General features: G+C 40.2%; 1 protein-coding gene across 8 annotated transcripts in view; it reads left to right on the top strand.

The window, feature by feature from the left end:
- Window positions 1-15094, top strand: part of DOCK3 (dedicator of cytokinesis 3) — a 421452-nt gene that overhangs the window by 362049 nt on the left and 44309 nt on the right. For all 8 annotated transcript variants that reach the window (XM_032648825.1, XM_032648824.1, XM_032648821.1 and 5 more), the window contains 6 exons: window positions 969-1067; window positions 6047-6141; window positions 7825-7900; window positions 8391-8491; window positions 8756-8814; window positions 10855-11003. In XM_032648825.1, coding sequence (XP_032504716.1) covers window positions 969-1067; window positions 6047-6141; window positions 7825-7900; window positions 8391-8491; window positions 8756-8814; window positions 10855-11003 — 579 coding nt within the window. The remainder of the gene's footprint in view (window positions 1-968; window positions 1068-6046; window positions 6142-7824; window positions 7901-8390; window positions 8492-8755; window positions 8815-10854; window positions 11004-15094) is intronic.

Here is a 15094-nt window from a genome sequence, read left to right as displayed (position 1 = left end):
GCTTTATGTACATTAATGCATCTGATCCTCACAACAAATCTATAAATTATGGCTTATGTCCATTTTTTCAGATAAAGCTGAGGTTCGTGTACCTGTATATATTTTAAATACATGTATGTATAATAATTTCATGAGTCTAAAAAGGATCTGAGAGACTAAAAAACTGTTGTCAAATTCCCATGAGTTTAAAAACATTTGAAAACTGCCCAAATGAAGTAATTTTTCCTCCATCCCTTCTAAGGAGCAACCTTGTAAGAGGAAGCCATACTCAGCTGCCCTGTGCCAAAAATTTCCATGAGATGAGTCTTTGGAGTCCTTAAGGTGGGGTTTTCATCCATGTACCCCAGTTAGAACTTGAAGAAATTTTAAAGACTCATTTTTTTATCTTTAAATTTTTACTTAAAGCCATTAGCTCATCTCATAAAGTTCAGTTTTGACTCTTCTGCTTTCCAGAGAGTTATGTTGATCTACTGTGTTCCATCTGCCTGGTCCAGTAATCACATGTAAGCTCTGGGAGGTCCCCAAGGAGATCCTTGTAGAAGGGCTTCTCCAGCCCAGCAGGATAGGCGGAGTCCAGATTCTGTCCAGAGAAGGCTGAGAGCCCTGTTCCCAGTAGCCCCTCCAGACTTCTCTATGGTACCCTGGCAACATATAATGACAAAGGACTATGAAGCCAAAACTTTCCTAGGAAAAAAGCTAGAATATCTGTCTTACTTGGCAGTACTTCTTTGTTATAGGTTAAGGTTTTTCAATTAGCCCCATGCTGCAGAGGTCTTATTAAAATTCCCAACCCTTCAGGTCCCCCTTAGCTGAAAAGAAAATTCGTTTTCAGGGCCAGAGTTGTCACCTTCCCTTTCATGATCATTGGGGCCATCTCAGACCCTTCCTTCTCTCCTTGCCCTCTGTGGATTGGGGGAACACAGCTCTTGTCATTGGCTTTGCTAAGTGTTTTTTGGGTTGGTCCCCAGGGCGAGTATGTGTCCTGCCTTCTCTCATTGCTCCGCCAGATGTGTGACACCCATTACCAGCACCTCCTGGACAACTTCCAGAGCAAAGATGAGCTCAAGGTAGGCAGAAAAACATTGATCTTTCACCCGGGAAAGGGAGCATGCAGCTAAGACTGCCCAGGAGTCTTTCCCCTGCCAGAGGGTGAGTGCAAGTAGCCAGTGTTGCCAAGGTATAAGATGTACTAGCCTCACTTTACATCTGACTGCATGGCTTCCAGAAGCTGAAAGCCAGCAATATTCCCATAGATCCAGACCCCAGTAACATTGGCAAGTTTTCCCTGACTGATAGCAGCCCTGTGACCATGTGCCTCTATGAGAGGCTACTCTGGGCCACACTGGTTGTCAGCAAACCAGGACTCTTCCCTTTCTTATGAACTCAACAGATGATTTGTAGATTGCTCATGAAACAGGCTTCACAAGACCTATCAATGTTCCAGCTGTCTTTTTGCAGAGAGTGATAATCTGATCTATAATTCATATGGAAATGTGAGGAACTCAGAATAGCCAAATGGTCTTGAAAAAGAAAACAAAATTGGAGGAGTCACACGTCCCAGTTTCAAAACTTACAACAAAATAACAGTAATCAAGATTGGTACTGGCCTAAAGTTAGACAGATAACAGTGGAATTGGATTGAGAGTCCAGAAATAAACCTTTATATTTACAGTCAATTGATATTCAATAATGGTGCCAAGACAGTTTCAATGAGGAAAGAAGAGTCTTTTCAACAAATTGTGCTGGGACAACTTGATACCTACATGCAGAAGAATGAAATTGTACCCCTACTTCACACCATATAAAAAATTAACTCAGAAGGGATCGTAGACCTATTTGTAAAAGCTAAACTGTAAAACTCTTAGAAGGAAACATAGGAGTATATCTTTAAATCCTTGGGTTTAGCTGTGGTTTCTGAGATTTGACACCAAAAGTAGGAAAAACAAAAGATAAAATAGGTAAGTTAGACTTTACCAAAATTAAAAACTTGTATATTTCAAAGGACACCATCAAGAAAGTTAAAGACAACCCACAAATAAAAGAAAATATTGGCAAAGCATGAATCTAATAAAGGACTTGTATCTATTATATAAAGAACTCTTACAACTCAACAATAAAAAGACAAATAACCCAATTTAATAATGAGCCAAGGATTTAATAGACATGTCCCCAAAGAATATATGTAAATGGTCAGTAGACAGTTGAAAAGATGTTCAGCATCATTAGTCATTAGGGAAATGCAGATCAAAACCACAGTAAGATACTGCTTCACTTTCAAAGTGAATATAATTAAAAAGACAAGTATTGGTATTAATTCTAACTTAAACATTTGGTAGAATTCACCAGTGAAGCCATCTGGTCCTGTGCTTTTCTTTGTGTGAAGCTTTTCAATTATTAATTTGATCTCTTCATTTATGATAGGTCTACTCAAATTTTCTGTTTCTTCTTTAAATGAATTTTAGTAGTTTGTATCTTTCTAAGAATTTGTCCATTTCATCTAGATTATATTATTTGTTGGCATGCATTTGGTCCATAGTAGTCCCTTATAAACCTTTCTAGTTCTGTAACATTAGTAATGATATCCCTTCTTTCATCCCTAATTTTTATTTATTTTTTATTTATTTATTTTTAATTAATTTATTGGCTGCATTGGGTCTTCATTGCTGCAAGCGGGCTTTTTCTAGTTATGGCAAGCAGGGGCTACTCTTCATTGTGGTGCGCAGGCTTCTCATTGCAGTGGCTTCTTTTTGTTGCAGAGCACGGGCTCTAGGCGCGCAGGCTTCAGTAATTGCAGCATGCGGGCTCAGTAGTTGTGTTTTGCGGGCTCTAGAGTGTAGGTTCAGTAGTTGTGCTGCACAGGCTTAGTTGCTCCGCGGCATGTGGGATCTTCCCGGACCAGAGTTCGAACCCATATCCCCTGCATTGGCAGGTGGATTCTTAACCACTGCGCCACCAGGGAAGTCCTATCCTTAATTTTAGTAATTTGAGTCTTCTCTCTCCTTTTTTTTCTTGGTCAGACTAGCTAAAATTTGTCAATTTTGTTATCTTTTCAAAGAGCCAGCTTTTGGTTTCATTTTCTCCTCTATTTTCCTCTTCTCTATTTCATTTATTTCTGTTCTAATTTTTATTATTCCCTTCCTTCTGCTTACTTTAGTTTGTTCTTCTTTTTCTAGTTTCTTAAGGTGCAATGTAGGTTATTGATTTGGGATCTTTCTTCTTTTTAATATAGGCACTACAGCTATAATCTTTAGCTTCATCCCTTAAGTTTTGTTTTGTTTTGTTTTTTCATCCCTTAAGTTTTGATTTGATATGTTTTCCCTTTTATTCATGTCAAAGCTGTTCCTATTTCCTTGTGGTTCCTTCTTTGGTGCATTGGTTATTTGGGAGTGTACTGTTTCATTCCACATTTTAAAAAATTTTCCTATATTTCCTTCTTGATTCCTTCTTTCCTTATTGATTTCTAACTCCCTTTCATGATGGTTGGAGAGCGTGCTGTGTGTGATTTCAGTTCTTTTAAATTTACTGAGGCTTTCTTTATGGTCTAACATGGTCTACCCTAAAGAAGAGAATGCACATGTTCTTCTGTTTGCATTTGAGAAAAATGTGTGTATTCTGCTATTGTTGGATGGAGTGTTGTATAGATGTCAGTTAGGTCTAGTTAGTGTATAGTATTGTTCAAGGTTTCTTTTTAAATATTTATTTATTTATTTGGCTACATCAAGTCTTAGTTGTGACACACAGGATCTTAGTTGCAGCATGCAGGATCTTTCATTGTGGCATGCGGACTTCTCTATAGTTGCGATGCACAGGCTCTAGAGCATGTGGGCTCAGTATTTGCAGCACACGGGCTCTCTAGTTGTGGCACGCGGGCTCCAGAGCACACGGGCTCGGTAGTTGCGGTGTGCAGGCTTTCTAGTTGTGGTGCACGGACTCTAGAGCATGCAGGCTTAGTTGCCCTGTGGCATGTGAGATCTTAGTTCCCTGACCAGGGATTGAACTCACATCCCCTGCATTGGAAGGCAGATTCTTAACCACTGGACCACCAGGGAAGTCCCATTCAAGATTTCTTTTTCCTTGATGATCTTCTATTTAGTTGTTCTATACATTATTGAAAATGGTACATTAAAGCCTCCAACTGTCATTGTTGAATTGTCTGTTTTTCCTTTCAGTTTTGTTAGGTTTTGCTTCCTGTATTTTGAGGCTCTCTTTTAAGTGCATTTATGTTTATGTCTTCCATATCAACTGACTCCTTTATCACTATAAAATGTTCTTTTTAATCTCTATTAACAATTTTTGTTAAAGTCTATATTGTTTGATGTTAACATAGCCACACCAGTTTTCTTTTGGGTACTATTTTCATTGTATATATTTGTCTATCCTTTTACATTCAATATATTTGTCTCTTTGAATCTGAAGTATTTATGTATCTTGTAGATAACATACAATTGGATCATGTTCATTTTTTAATCCATTCTTCCTGTCTCTGCCTTTTGATTGGAATGCTTAACCCATTTACATTTGTTGTAATTACCAGTAAGAGGATTTACACCTGCCATTTTGCTATTTGTTTTATATCTGTCTTATGTATGTTTCCATAATTTCCTGTTTCATTTCACATCTTTTAATTTCTTTATTGAAAACTGGACAATTTAAATAATGTAGCAAGTCTGGTAATCAGATTCCCTTCCCCCTGCCCACATCCCCAGGGTTTATTGTTGTTTCATTTTTGTTGTTGATATTTGTTTGTTTAGTGACTTTCCTGGACTAATTCTTTAATGTCTGCATTTTTTGTTGTGTGCAGCCCCTGAAGTTTTCATTCAGTTAGCTTAATGATAAGCTAATAACTAGACAGAGATTTCCTTAAACACCTTAAATCAATGAGTCTTCCACTTCACTAAGTGTCTCTGTGTGGGGTTGGGGCTCACCTTCAGTGCTTCAGCAGTTTACATTGCTGCCTTAGCCTTCACTTCTTGCTTGCATAGAGCCTCAAAGTCAGCCAGAGGTGACAGATTAGGCTTCTTAGGTCTTTTCTGGGGATTTGTACAGCCCTGCACACATATGTGGCCTTCTAGATTCCTAGCAATATGTCAGAGCTTTTCAAAGCCCCAAGTGTATGTCTCATTACCCAGATTTTTCTTTTAAGTGTTTTGGCCACTCTCTTGTTTGTCCCAATTGATATGATTGCTTCATGCAGCTGGGATGTTAAATTATTATGGATGATATTTTCAACAGCTGCACTACGGATAAGGCTTTTCTCACTTAGTGAACTCTGAGTCCAGTCAATTAAGCCCTCTGAGTGGGGCTTTCCCAGGTTGCTGCCTAACAGATCAAACAGTAACAATTCTCTTGGGATGGCACTTTTGGGGGAGCTCCAAAACCATTTTGTCCCTTCTAGTGACTGCTAGGGTGCTGGGTTTTACTACTACCATGGTTCTACAGCTGCTTGTTTTCAAGGATACCCTGAAGATAGGGAGAGAGAGGGGATGGGAATGGGGAAAGTTAAAACACAATAAAGCTCACTTTTCCTACTGAGATTCAACCATTTTTCTTAAATAACAGTTCTTACTGTTGCAAGCCTTTCATTAACCAGTCTTTGTGACTGTTCTCATTGCTTTCATGGAGGAGCACAGTTTTGGAGGTACTTACTCTGCTATCCCTAAAGTGCTTCTCTTGTCAATGCGTTCTTAACATCCAGGAAAGCAAGTTCTTACAGTCAAGTGCTCAGGGGTCATGCCCCAAAGATTGAGAACGATGGACTCTGGTGGATACCATTTCTGCTGGACCCCCTGTGCTTTGGTCGTTAGGCACTCGGCTGAGTGGGTATAGTGCATCTCTTCTACCCAGTTTGGGACTGGCCTGTGAGAGTGCCCAGACCTCACTCTCATGCAGCCCTCTAAGAGAAAAGCAGCTCACAAAGGGAACCAGAGTATCACCTACCGGTCCCATACATTTTCATGGTCTAGAGGTCTGGAGAGCCCTGTTGAGGAAATGTATGCTGCAGTGGTAGAGGTATGGTGTCTCACATCAGATTTTCCTCTTGGACCAGGAATTTCTGCTGAAGATTTTTTGTGTGTTCCGGAACCTGATGAAGATGAGTGTCTTTCCTCGGGACTGGATGGTGATGAGACTTCTCACAAGCAAGTGAGTGTGGAAGGGCCCTGCACCAGCATCCACAGAACTGTTCCCAGACTAAGGAGAGTGTGTATATGTGTGAGAGAAAAAGCAAGTCAGAAATCAGGGTCAAAGCCATGGGGACAGAGAGGAGAGGGCAAATGTGAAAATGTTTGGAGGCACAATCAGCAGGACTTGGCCATTTACCAAAGTTCATGGAGAAGGAATAGTCAAAGATAGTTTAAAACTGGAATCTAAGTGCCTGGCAGATGATGTAATGGTAAGGATAGAAAAGGAACTTTTAAGAATGAGAATTATAATAGCCAGAGAAGAGTTCCTCCTGGAGGAGGGCCTGTTCATTGGCCTCTGTTGCTCTGTAATTTCAGGCAGTATCCCAAGGCCTCCTCTCGATTTGATTTGTGTTGTCTGCCAGACACTGCTTGCCTCCCACAACAAGTGCTAATTACCCACCTGAGACCTGGCTGTGAGGCTCTCTCTGACCACTTCTAATGCTGGCCACAGAATTCACTCTAAGGCCGACCCCAAATTGTCTGCCCCATTCATATTTCTACGCTGTGCTTCTAACTGACAAACCAGACAAGTAATGTGGGTGGTAAGGTGCTTGTGGGAGAAGGCCACTTGGCCTCCACTCTCTAGTCTACTGCCCGCTCCCTCTGATCTGCCTTTCATGTTGACCTTATGCAGTGTGGTGAAATTATTTATGTTAGATATATTACCAAGGTGTCAGCATGGTCTTTCTACTTTGTACCTTTTATAGCACTCTTTTTTCTTTTTTCAAAACTGCAAACATTTTATACAGAACAGAAGAAGGGTTTTAAACAGAGTTGCACAGATATTTCCTTAAATAGTGGATTTTCCATTTGACCCCCTCTTGTTTCTCTTAGCTCTAGTCAGGGCATTTCAGACTCTCCAGCCCGTTCTGCAGGAGCAGCCTCTTCTTTCAAAGCTTTTACTTTTCATATTTGTTTGCTGGTGACTAGTCTCTCTAATGCACTGTTTTTGCCTTGCCCCTCTTCTGCACCAAGGCTTCGGATGTAAGCTCCTTTGCCAGGCATCCAACACCCTCTGTAATCAAACCCTTACCTGCCTGTCCCACCTCACTTTCTCCCTCCCTTGACCTGTGCCCTTGGTTCTAGCAAATCAGCCTCCCATTGCCCCTTAAATGTGCCCAGGTGAAAATTGAAAGTGATATTCTAGATCAAAGGCTGAAATCAAATGACTTATACATGAAAATAATAGTATATGATAAAAGTAGAGGTTTAATAACTATAAACCATTATTATCAAGTAAAATAATAGAATGCTACTCTAAGTCCTCTGGTGGTCATAATATATGTTCATTATCCAAGGTTCCCAAAATACTAGAATCACTCTGTGAACTGGAAGAAACCTTGAAGAACCATTAAACCTCACTCCCCTCCTTTTATAGGCAGGGAAACTGGGGCCCAGAGAGAAGTAGTACCAAGGCCAGGTAATGGCAGAGCTAGGTCTAGAACCAACTGGTGGGGCATTTCTCCAAGATGGGTTTTTTGTGGGGTTTGTGCCATCTCTCTCTCTCCTTTAAAGTCACATCTTACACGAGAGCTAGTTGTACTCAAGAAGTTTGCACACGGGCCATAGACCGTTGATGCTAAGCTATAGGATGCCATCGTTAGTCTTTTAACTCTGCCAACACCTTGTTCCCTTACTGCAGTATTATAGTCACTACAGTCCAGTACCTGTCCTCTGCACTGCACAAGAATTTCACAGAGACAGACTTCGACTTTAAGGTAGGAGCTCCTAAAATCCATCACTGTCTTTGTAATAACCCTAGAAAGCCAGAAACCAAGCTCACTGTTTTGTTTTTGTTTTACTTAAAACAACCATTTTATTTTGCTCACAAGTTTGCAGGTCAGGAATTTGAGAAGAATTCAGCTAGGTGTCTGCTAGGTGGCTGGGGGCTTTCTTAATATGTTCATAGTATCAAACAGTTTCCAAGCTTGCTAGTAATTAGAGTATGACCTAGAAGACCCCTGTTGGAGGTGTTGGGAGCCAGACATCCATGAGTTTGTTTTCTAGTCCAGAATCAACACTACTACTGGTTTCAGCGAAGTCAAGAAAGGGGGGGGGAAAGTCCTGTTTGCAAAGATATTTTTTTAAAAATCAAGATCTTAACACTGTAAAATGAATTCTGTGCTACATGCATATATTTAGAATCTCTCCTTGCAAGGTTAAGGACTCAGGCTTTCACATATTTCCTCTTTCTCTCTCTCTCTCTAGGTGTGGAATTCTTATTTTAGCCTGGCAGTTCTGTTCATAAATCAGCCAAGCCTTCAGCTAGAAATCATTACTTCCACCAAGAGGAAGAAGATTCTAGATAAGTAAGCCATATGTCTCTTATTCGTCTTCCTACCATGTGCCCAGATGGGGTTATGTTTCCATAAGGGGCTTCTTAAGAAGTCCACATGGTTCTCACTGAGGTAGCCTCCCAAGGAGCCAAGTATAAGAATTCAGTTGAGAGCCAAAAAACTTAGTATTTTGGGAAGCTTTAGAAACAGTGCTGAAGTACTGGCCTCCTGGGGTTTGTAGCCCCATCTTCCTGAACCTTCTCCCACTAATAGCTGGTTCCTGTGTTCTATTCCCAGGTATGGGGACATGCGTGTGATGATGGCTTATGAACTGTTCAGCATGTGGCAGAATTTGGGTAGGTCTTTTCTCCATATTTTTCCCTTACATATATTGCATAGCCAAATAAAAAGTGACAAGACTAATTACTTCCCCCAGGTTTTGTGAATGTTAATTCAGACCCAAGAGATCTTTACATATCTTTAACATAACACCTCAGATGGATGGTATAGTGTAGCACATGTGCACAAAGCCCTTGGCAGGGAGAGTTAAGCTGAGAAATAAGACCCCAGTAATACATATGCACAATCCCTTTTTTGAGAACCAAAGTCAAAAGGAAAAAAAGAAGATGAGGCTATAAGACTATAAGATCCTCTGTGCTCTTCATGTCCCAGTCCAGATGATACAGGCTCACAAGCATAGATCTTGGAGATAGTCAGCACATGAGCAAGGGCAGCTATTCATTTTAATAAAGATTGAAACACTTCTTGGGTCTCTGGTATTCAGGCATCCAGACGAGGTTCCTGCTGCCAATTGCATGTAAGAAAGGAATTGCAGCCTCGGTGAGATTGATCTTCATCTCCTTTCTCTACAGCTTCTCTAATATCCACTGGTTTGGATCTCAGATTGTCAGGTTTTGGTAGAATCCTTGGATTGCCCTGGTGACTAGGTGGGCCATCCTCTGATACTGTAGGCTTCTTAGTGGCCTGTCAGGATGATCGAGAAGCTGCTGCTCTTCTTCCTAGTGAAGGCTGCTTTCAACTAAGCTCATGGCTCTGAAGTCTTAGGAATGATAGCCATAAAATCTTATCGTTCTCCATTAACCATCCCAGTCACAGCTCTAGAGGCAGCAGGCAAGGTGCAAGGCATTCCTGCCCACACTAGGGCCTTCCGTCCATGAGTGGGGATGCGTTTCCCCAAACCAGCTTTCTAGCTTCAGTACTTTTACTCCCTGCATCCAGCATGGTCCAGGTATAGATTTTAACCCTGAAGATGACTCTGAAATTCCCAGGAACACATGGGACTAGCAACTGTACCATATACCAAGATTGGAATATGCAGAATCTGCCTCAGAGCTAACAGTTGCTCTTTAAATAGGCTTTTAGCATGGAAGAAATCAAAAAACATGTCAAACTTGCCTGATAAAGCCATTCCTGCCTCATTGTTTTGGGTGGAAATGACATTTTCTAGTTTTACTTGACCATAACAGTCACTGCACAGGTCCACAGTTTGTCCCCTTAGTCTCTGAAGGACTGAAAGCAGAGCTCTGGAAGATGGTTCACTCGCTTTACCATTACAAAGAAAAGTTCTCCCACAGTCTTCAAGACTGGCCTTGGCTTCTGGGAGCATGCCCCAAATGACAAGCTAATCACAGGGAGAGTCACACCACACACTTCTCACGGAAAGGCCTCATTAAGAAAACTGAGGGATGAGCCAAGCTGGTCTGAATAAATGTAATGCTACCATCAAAAATGCAGTGTGAAGACAAGGGGTGGGGGTTGGAGGGTGCACAGAGAGTCTCTCAGCCAGTGTGTCAGGGTAGGGCTGTGTAGGAGGCTCCTGGTAACTCAGGAGGGGGCCTCTTGGGCACACTTGAGCACAGGCGGTGAAGAGGCCTATGGATTTCAGATCACTAGTGGCTGGACCTGGGACTGAACATCCTTATCACTTAAATGCCCCTGGGCTAGAGGCAGAAACCCCAGGGATAGTGCATTGTGTTTAAGCAGAAATAGATGAATTTTCCTTGCTAAATAAACACTATGAACAGATTATCTGAAACTATTACAGTGTACTCAGAAATCCTATTCTGTCTAGAGTAGTGAACTCTGTTCCTTGACCTCAGAATGATTTTCAGATAGTTTGTAGAACCTCCCAGTAAATTCTTTGGAAAGAATTTGTGCCTGTTGAAAGTTTGTTTTAACTGTACTGGGCCAGTTTAATCCATGAACTCTAAAAAGCCAAGAGAAGCGGGTATCTCAGAAATCTATAGGGGAGAGCTTGCTATGCTCTCAGATGCTTCCAGTGAAGATCAAATCATGTGTTGTGGCCCCACTTGGGAAGCTTCTATGGAAGGAGCAAAGCAAGCATAAACTGACATCTGTTGGGTTTTGCTGTTCAGGTGAACATAAGATCCACTTTATTCCGGGAATGATTGGTCCTTTTCTGGGTGTGACACTGGTCCCACAGCCAGAAGTGCGGAATATCATGATTCCCATCTTTCATGACATGATGGACTGGGAGCAAAGGAAAAATGGCAACTTCAAACAGGTAAGACAACACCTGGCAGTGTTAAGGGTGCTCTCCCCTAGAATGGACCCCTTTTGCCCAGGCACGTGATCCAGCCTGGATCTAGTTCCAGCGGAAGTAGGCTGTAACTTGGCCATCTTGAGTCCTGTTCAAGGGTTTCCTTTACTTACTGGCCAGAATTGATTTGTGGATGTTCTTCATGAAGTTAGAGGCCAGAAAAGAATCAGAGGAAAGGAATTGAACATCATGTGAAAGGAACTTTCTGATCAAGGAGAGAATGACAGACTGTAACCTCCCAGCTTCATTCAGGAGGAGGTCCTGGGAGTGTTGTCTCTTCTCTCTGGAGGTTTCCCAGTGTGTGTGGTCTGGGCATTTCTAAGGCTAGAGCCCAGACCAGATGACTTCTCATAGCCTAGAATTTCACAGACTCCTGCACAGAGGGGTGGGTCCATGAGGTGTAAGCCCTTGGTTTCTGACTGACTTCAGGTTGTCCCTCTGTGCAGTTCTTCTGCCACCCCTAAGGTGGAGGAGATGGCCCCTGCCCTTTTATCTAGAGCTCCAGGGAATAGGATTAGGAACAATAGGTAGAAAACAGTGGTAGAAAAGCCAATTTTAGCTAATAAAAGAAATAATTTGCTAGCAACAAGTTATTTGCTGTAAGCTGGCCTGCTTTCAGAGATGGGGAGTTCCTCTTTGCTGGTGGTTCTCAAACAGAAGCCCCCTGTAGGCCTCGAGGAGAAATTTCTACTTTGGCTTGGGGACTATAACCAGTTCCCCACTAAGCTCCCTCCCAACCCTGTGATTCTGGGATGAACCAGTGCTCTTAGAGTGAGTGACTGTAACAGTGAGGAACAGACCAGGCAAACAGTAATTTTTAAATTTACAAAGAGTAAAATTCAGTCTTTGGGATTTACAACTCTGTAAATTTTGGTAAACACATAAAGTCATGTAACCACTACCACAGTCAAGATTTTTTTAATTCCTAAAAATTCCATCTTGCTGCCCCTTTGTAGTCAAACCCTTCCCTTCCCTTTAACCATGGCAGGTATTGATCTATTCTCCTTCACTATGTGTGCCTTTTCCAGAATGTCATGTAAAGGGAATCATGTAGACTGTAGCCTTTTGAGACTGACTTCTTTCACTTAACATAATGCCTTTGAGAGATTTATCCATTTTGTTAAATGTATCAGTTTTTCTATTGCTGAGTAGTATGCCATTGCAGTTTATTCATTCACCATTTGAAAGACATTTGGGTTATTTACACTTTTTGGTGATTATGAATAAAGCTTCTGAAAAACTTTTCTTTACAGGTTTTGTATGAATATAGACTTTCATTTTTCTTAGGTAAATACCTAGGAGTAAGATTGTTGGATATTGTGGTAAATGTATATTTAACTTTATAAGCTATCAAACTGTTTTCCAAAGTGACTATACCATTTTGAAATCCCCACAGCAGTGTGTGAAAGTTCCAGTTGATCCATATACTCATCAGAATTTGATATTATCTCTTTGTTTATTTTAGCCATTCTAATAGGTGTGTAGTTGTATATCACTGTGGTTTTAATTTTCACTTCCCTAATGACTAATGATGCCGAACGTCTTTTTTTTTTTTTTTTTTTTTTTTTTTTGTGGTACGTGGGCCTCTCACTGTTGTGGCCTCTCCCATTGTGGAGCACAGGCTCTGGACACGCAGGCTCAGCAGCCATGGCTCATGGGCCCAGCCGCTCCGCGGCATGTGGGATCTTCCTGGACCGGGGCACGAACCTGTGTCCCCTGCATCGGCAGGCAGGCTCTCAACCACTGCGCCACCAGGGAAGCCCCCGAACGTCTTTTAATGTGCTTATTTGCTATCTTTGTATCTTCTTTGGTGAAGTGATTTTATTCAAAACTTGTGTTCATTTTTAATTGGGCTGTTTGTTTTCTTATTGTTGAGTTTTTAGGGTTCTTTATATATTCTGAACATAAGTCCTTTGTTGACTATATGATTTACCAATATTTTCTCTTAGCTTGTCTTTTCATTTGCTAAACAATGTTTTTCACAGAACAAAAGTTTTTAATTTTTATGCAGTCCAATTGATCATTATTTTTCTTGTATGGATCGTGCTTTTGGGATCATATATGAGAACTCTTTGCCTAACCCAGGACCATAAAATTTTTCTCTTTTGTTTCTTCTAGAAGGTTTTTAATTTTACATTTAGATCTATGATCTGTTTTGAGGTAATGTTTGTATAGGTGTGAAGTATGGGTCAAGACTTTTTATTTTTCCTTTTTCCATGTGGATGTCCAGCACCTTTTGTTGAAAAGACTATATTCTTTGTTGAAAATCAATTGACCATAGGCATGTGGTTCTCTTCCTGGACTCACTAGTCTTTCCATTGATCTATATGTCTAATCTGTCACCATACCACGTAGTCTTTATTATGGTAGCTTTATAGTCTTAAAATTAGGTTGTGTGAACCCTCTGACTTTGTTTTTTTTTTCAATATTGTATTAGCTATTCCAATTCCTTTTCTTATAAATCTTAGAATCAGCATGTCAGTATCTATAAAAATTCCTGCTTGGATTTTGATTGGGATTGCATTGTAATCTGTAGATCAAATTGGGAAAATTGATATCTTAATAGTACTTAATAAATACTTCTAGTCCTTGAAGACAGTATATCTCTCCATTTATTTAGGTGTTCTTTGATTTCTTTCATTAATGTTTTGTAGTTTCAGCATACAGATCTTGCACATGTTGTTAGATTTATATGTAAGTATTTTCTGGGCTTTTTGGTGCTATTATAAATTATTCTGATTTAAAATTTTAAATTTTCAGTTGTTTGTTGCTATTATATAGAAATACAATTGCTTTGTACATTAACATTGTATCCTCCACCCTTGCTAAACTCACTTATTAGTTCTAGAAGCTTTTTTGTAGATTCCTTGTGATTTTATATTTAGATAATCCTATCACCTGTGAAAAGACATAGTTTTATTCCTTCCTTTCTAATCTGTAAGCCTCTTATTTCTTTTTCTTGCCTCATTGCACTGGCTAGGACCTCTGGTCTGATGTTAAATAAGAGTGATAAAAGTAGACATCCTTGTTCTTTTTTTTTTTTTCCTTGCCTTGTTCTTAATCTTAGGGGAGAGCATTCAGTGTTTCACTGAAGTATGATGCTAGTTCTAGGTTTTTCATAGATGCTCTCTATCTTGAGTAAATAGTATTTAAGATAAGAATCCATTTTTAGAGTGTGAAGCTCTATTGCCTTCAGAACTTCAGGAAATAATAACTTCAAACAGAAAAGAACTGTTGCTTTTCTATGTTGCCCCAACATGTGCCTTCTAATTGTGCAAAATGCACAGCTGCCTGATGAGAGAACCTGGTTACCAAGAAGTAGATGACATTGTAGAACTGCACCATGGGTCATCTGAGTCTACTAAAAGAAGAGCTGGGCTATACTTAACCATCACTAACACTGAATAAGGAAGGTTAGCTTTGTGGAAGACTAGTTGGAGCTCATTTGGCTCACACTTCAAGACTCAGCTGATGGGTAGCATTTTTTCCTGCAATAAGACTGTCATGAATAACTGATATCCAGCAAGCCATGTAAATCTCGTTGTCCCTGGTTAAAAAAATCTTGCTGCTGCTTCCCTTTGCCATTACATATTTTAAAAGAGTAGTCTACTCTTTTCATCCCCACATTTCCACTTCCCACCCTCCTATCAGTTCAGTCTAATGTATATTGTGCACCCACTTTTGTTGACATTGCTCTCTCGAAAAAGTTTTTAATCATTAAAGTCCAATTGACTTTTTGGTCTTGGTTCTAGTTGTGCTTTCCACAGCTTTGGCTCTATTAACTCCTCCCCTACTTCCTACTTCTACTATAAATACTTCTTCTAATTATAAAAACAATACTTATTTAATATAGAAAAATTAAAATGCAAATAAGCTATAGTGAAAAGACTTAACTCATAATTGTACTGTTAGTAACTTGTGGGGGAGAGGGGCTAGGCACGTCTTTTTTTCCCAATGCATAGAGTTTTTTAAGTTAAAAAATGGAATCATTGTGTACATTGGTTTTTTTGGAACCATTGTGTATATTGGTTTTTAATCTTCCTTTTTTAGTAGCA

Source organism: Phocoena sinus, chromosome 11, assembly GCF_008692025.1.
Source record: "Phocoena sinus isolate mPhoSin1 chromosome 11, mPhoSin1.pri, whole genome shotgun sequence".
NCBI classification, from domain to species: domain Eukaryota; kingdom Metazoa; phylum Chordata; class Mammalia; order Artiodactyla; family Phocoenidae; genus Phocoena; species Phocoena sinus.
This window is presented reverse-complemented; position numbering and strand designations above follow the sequence as displayed.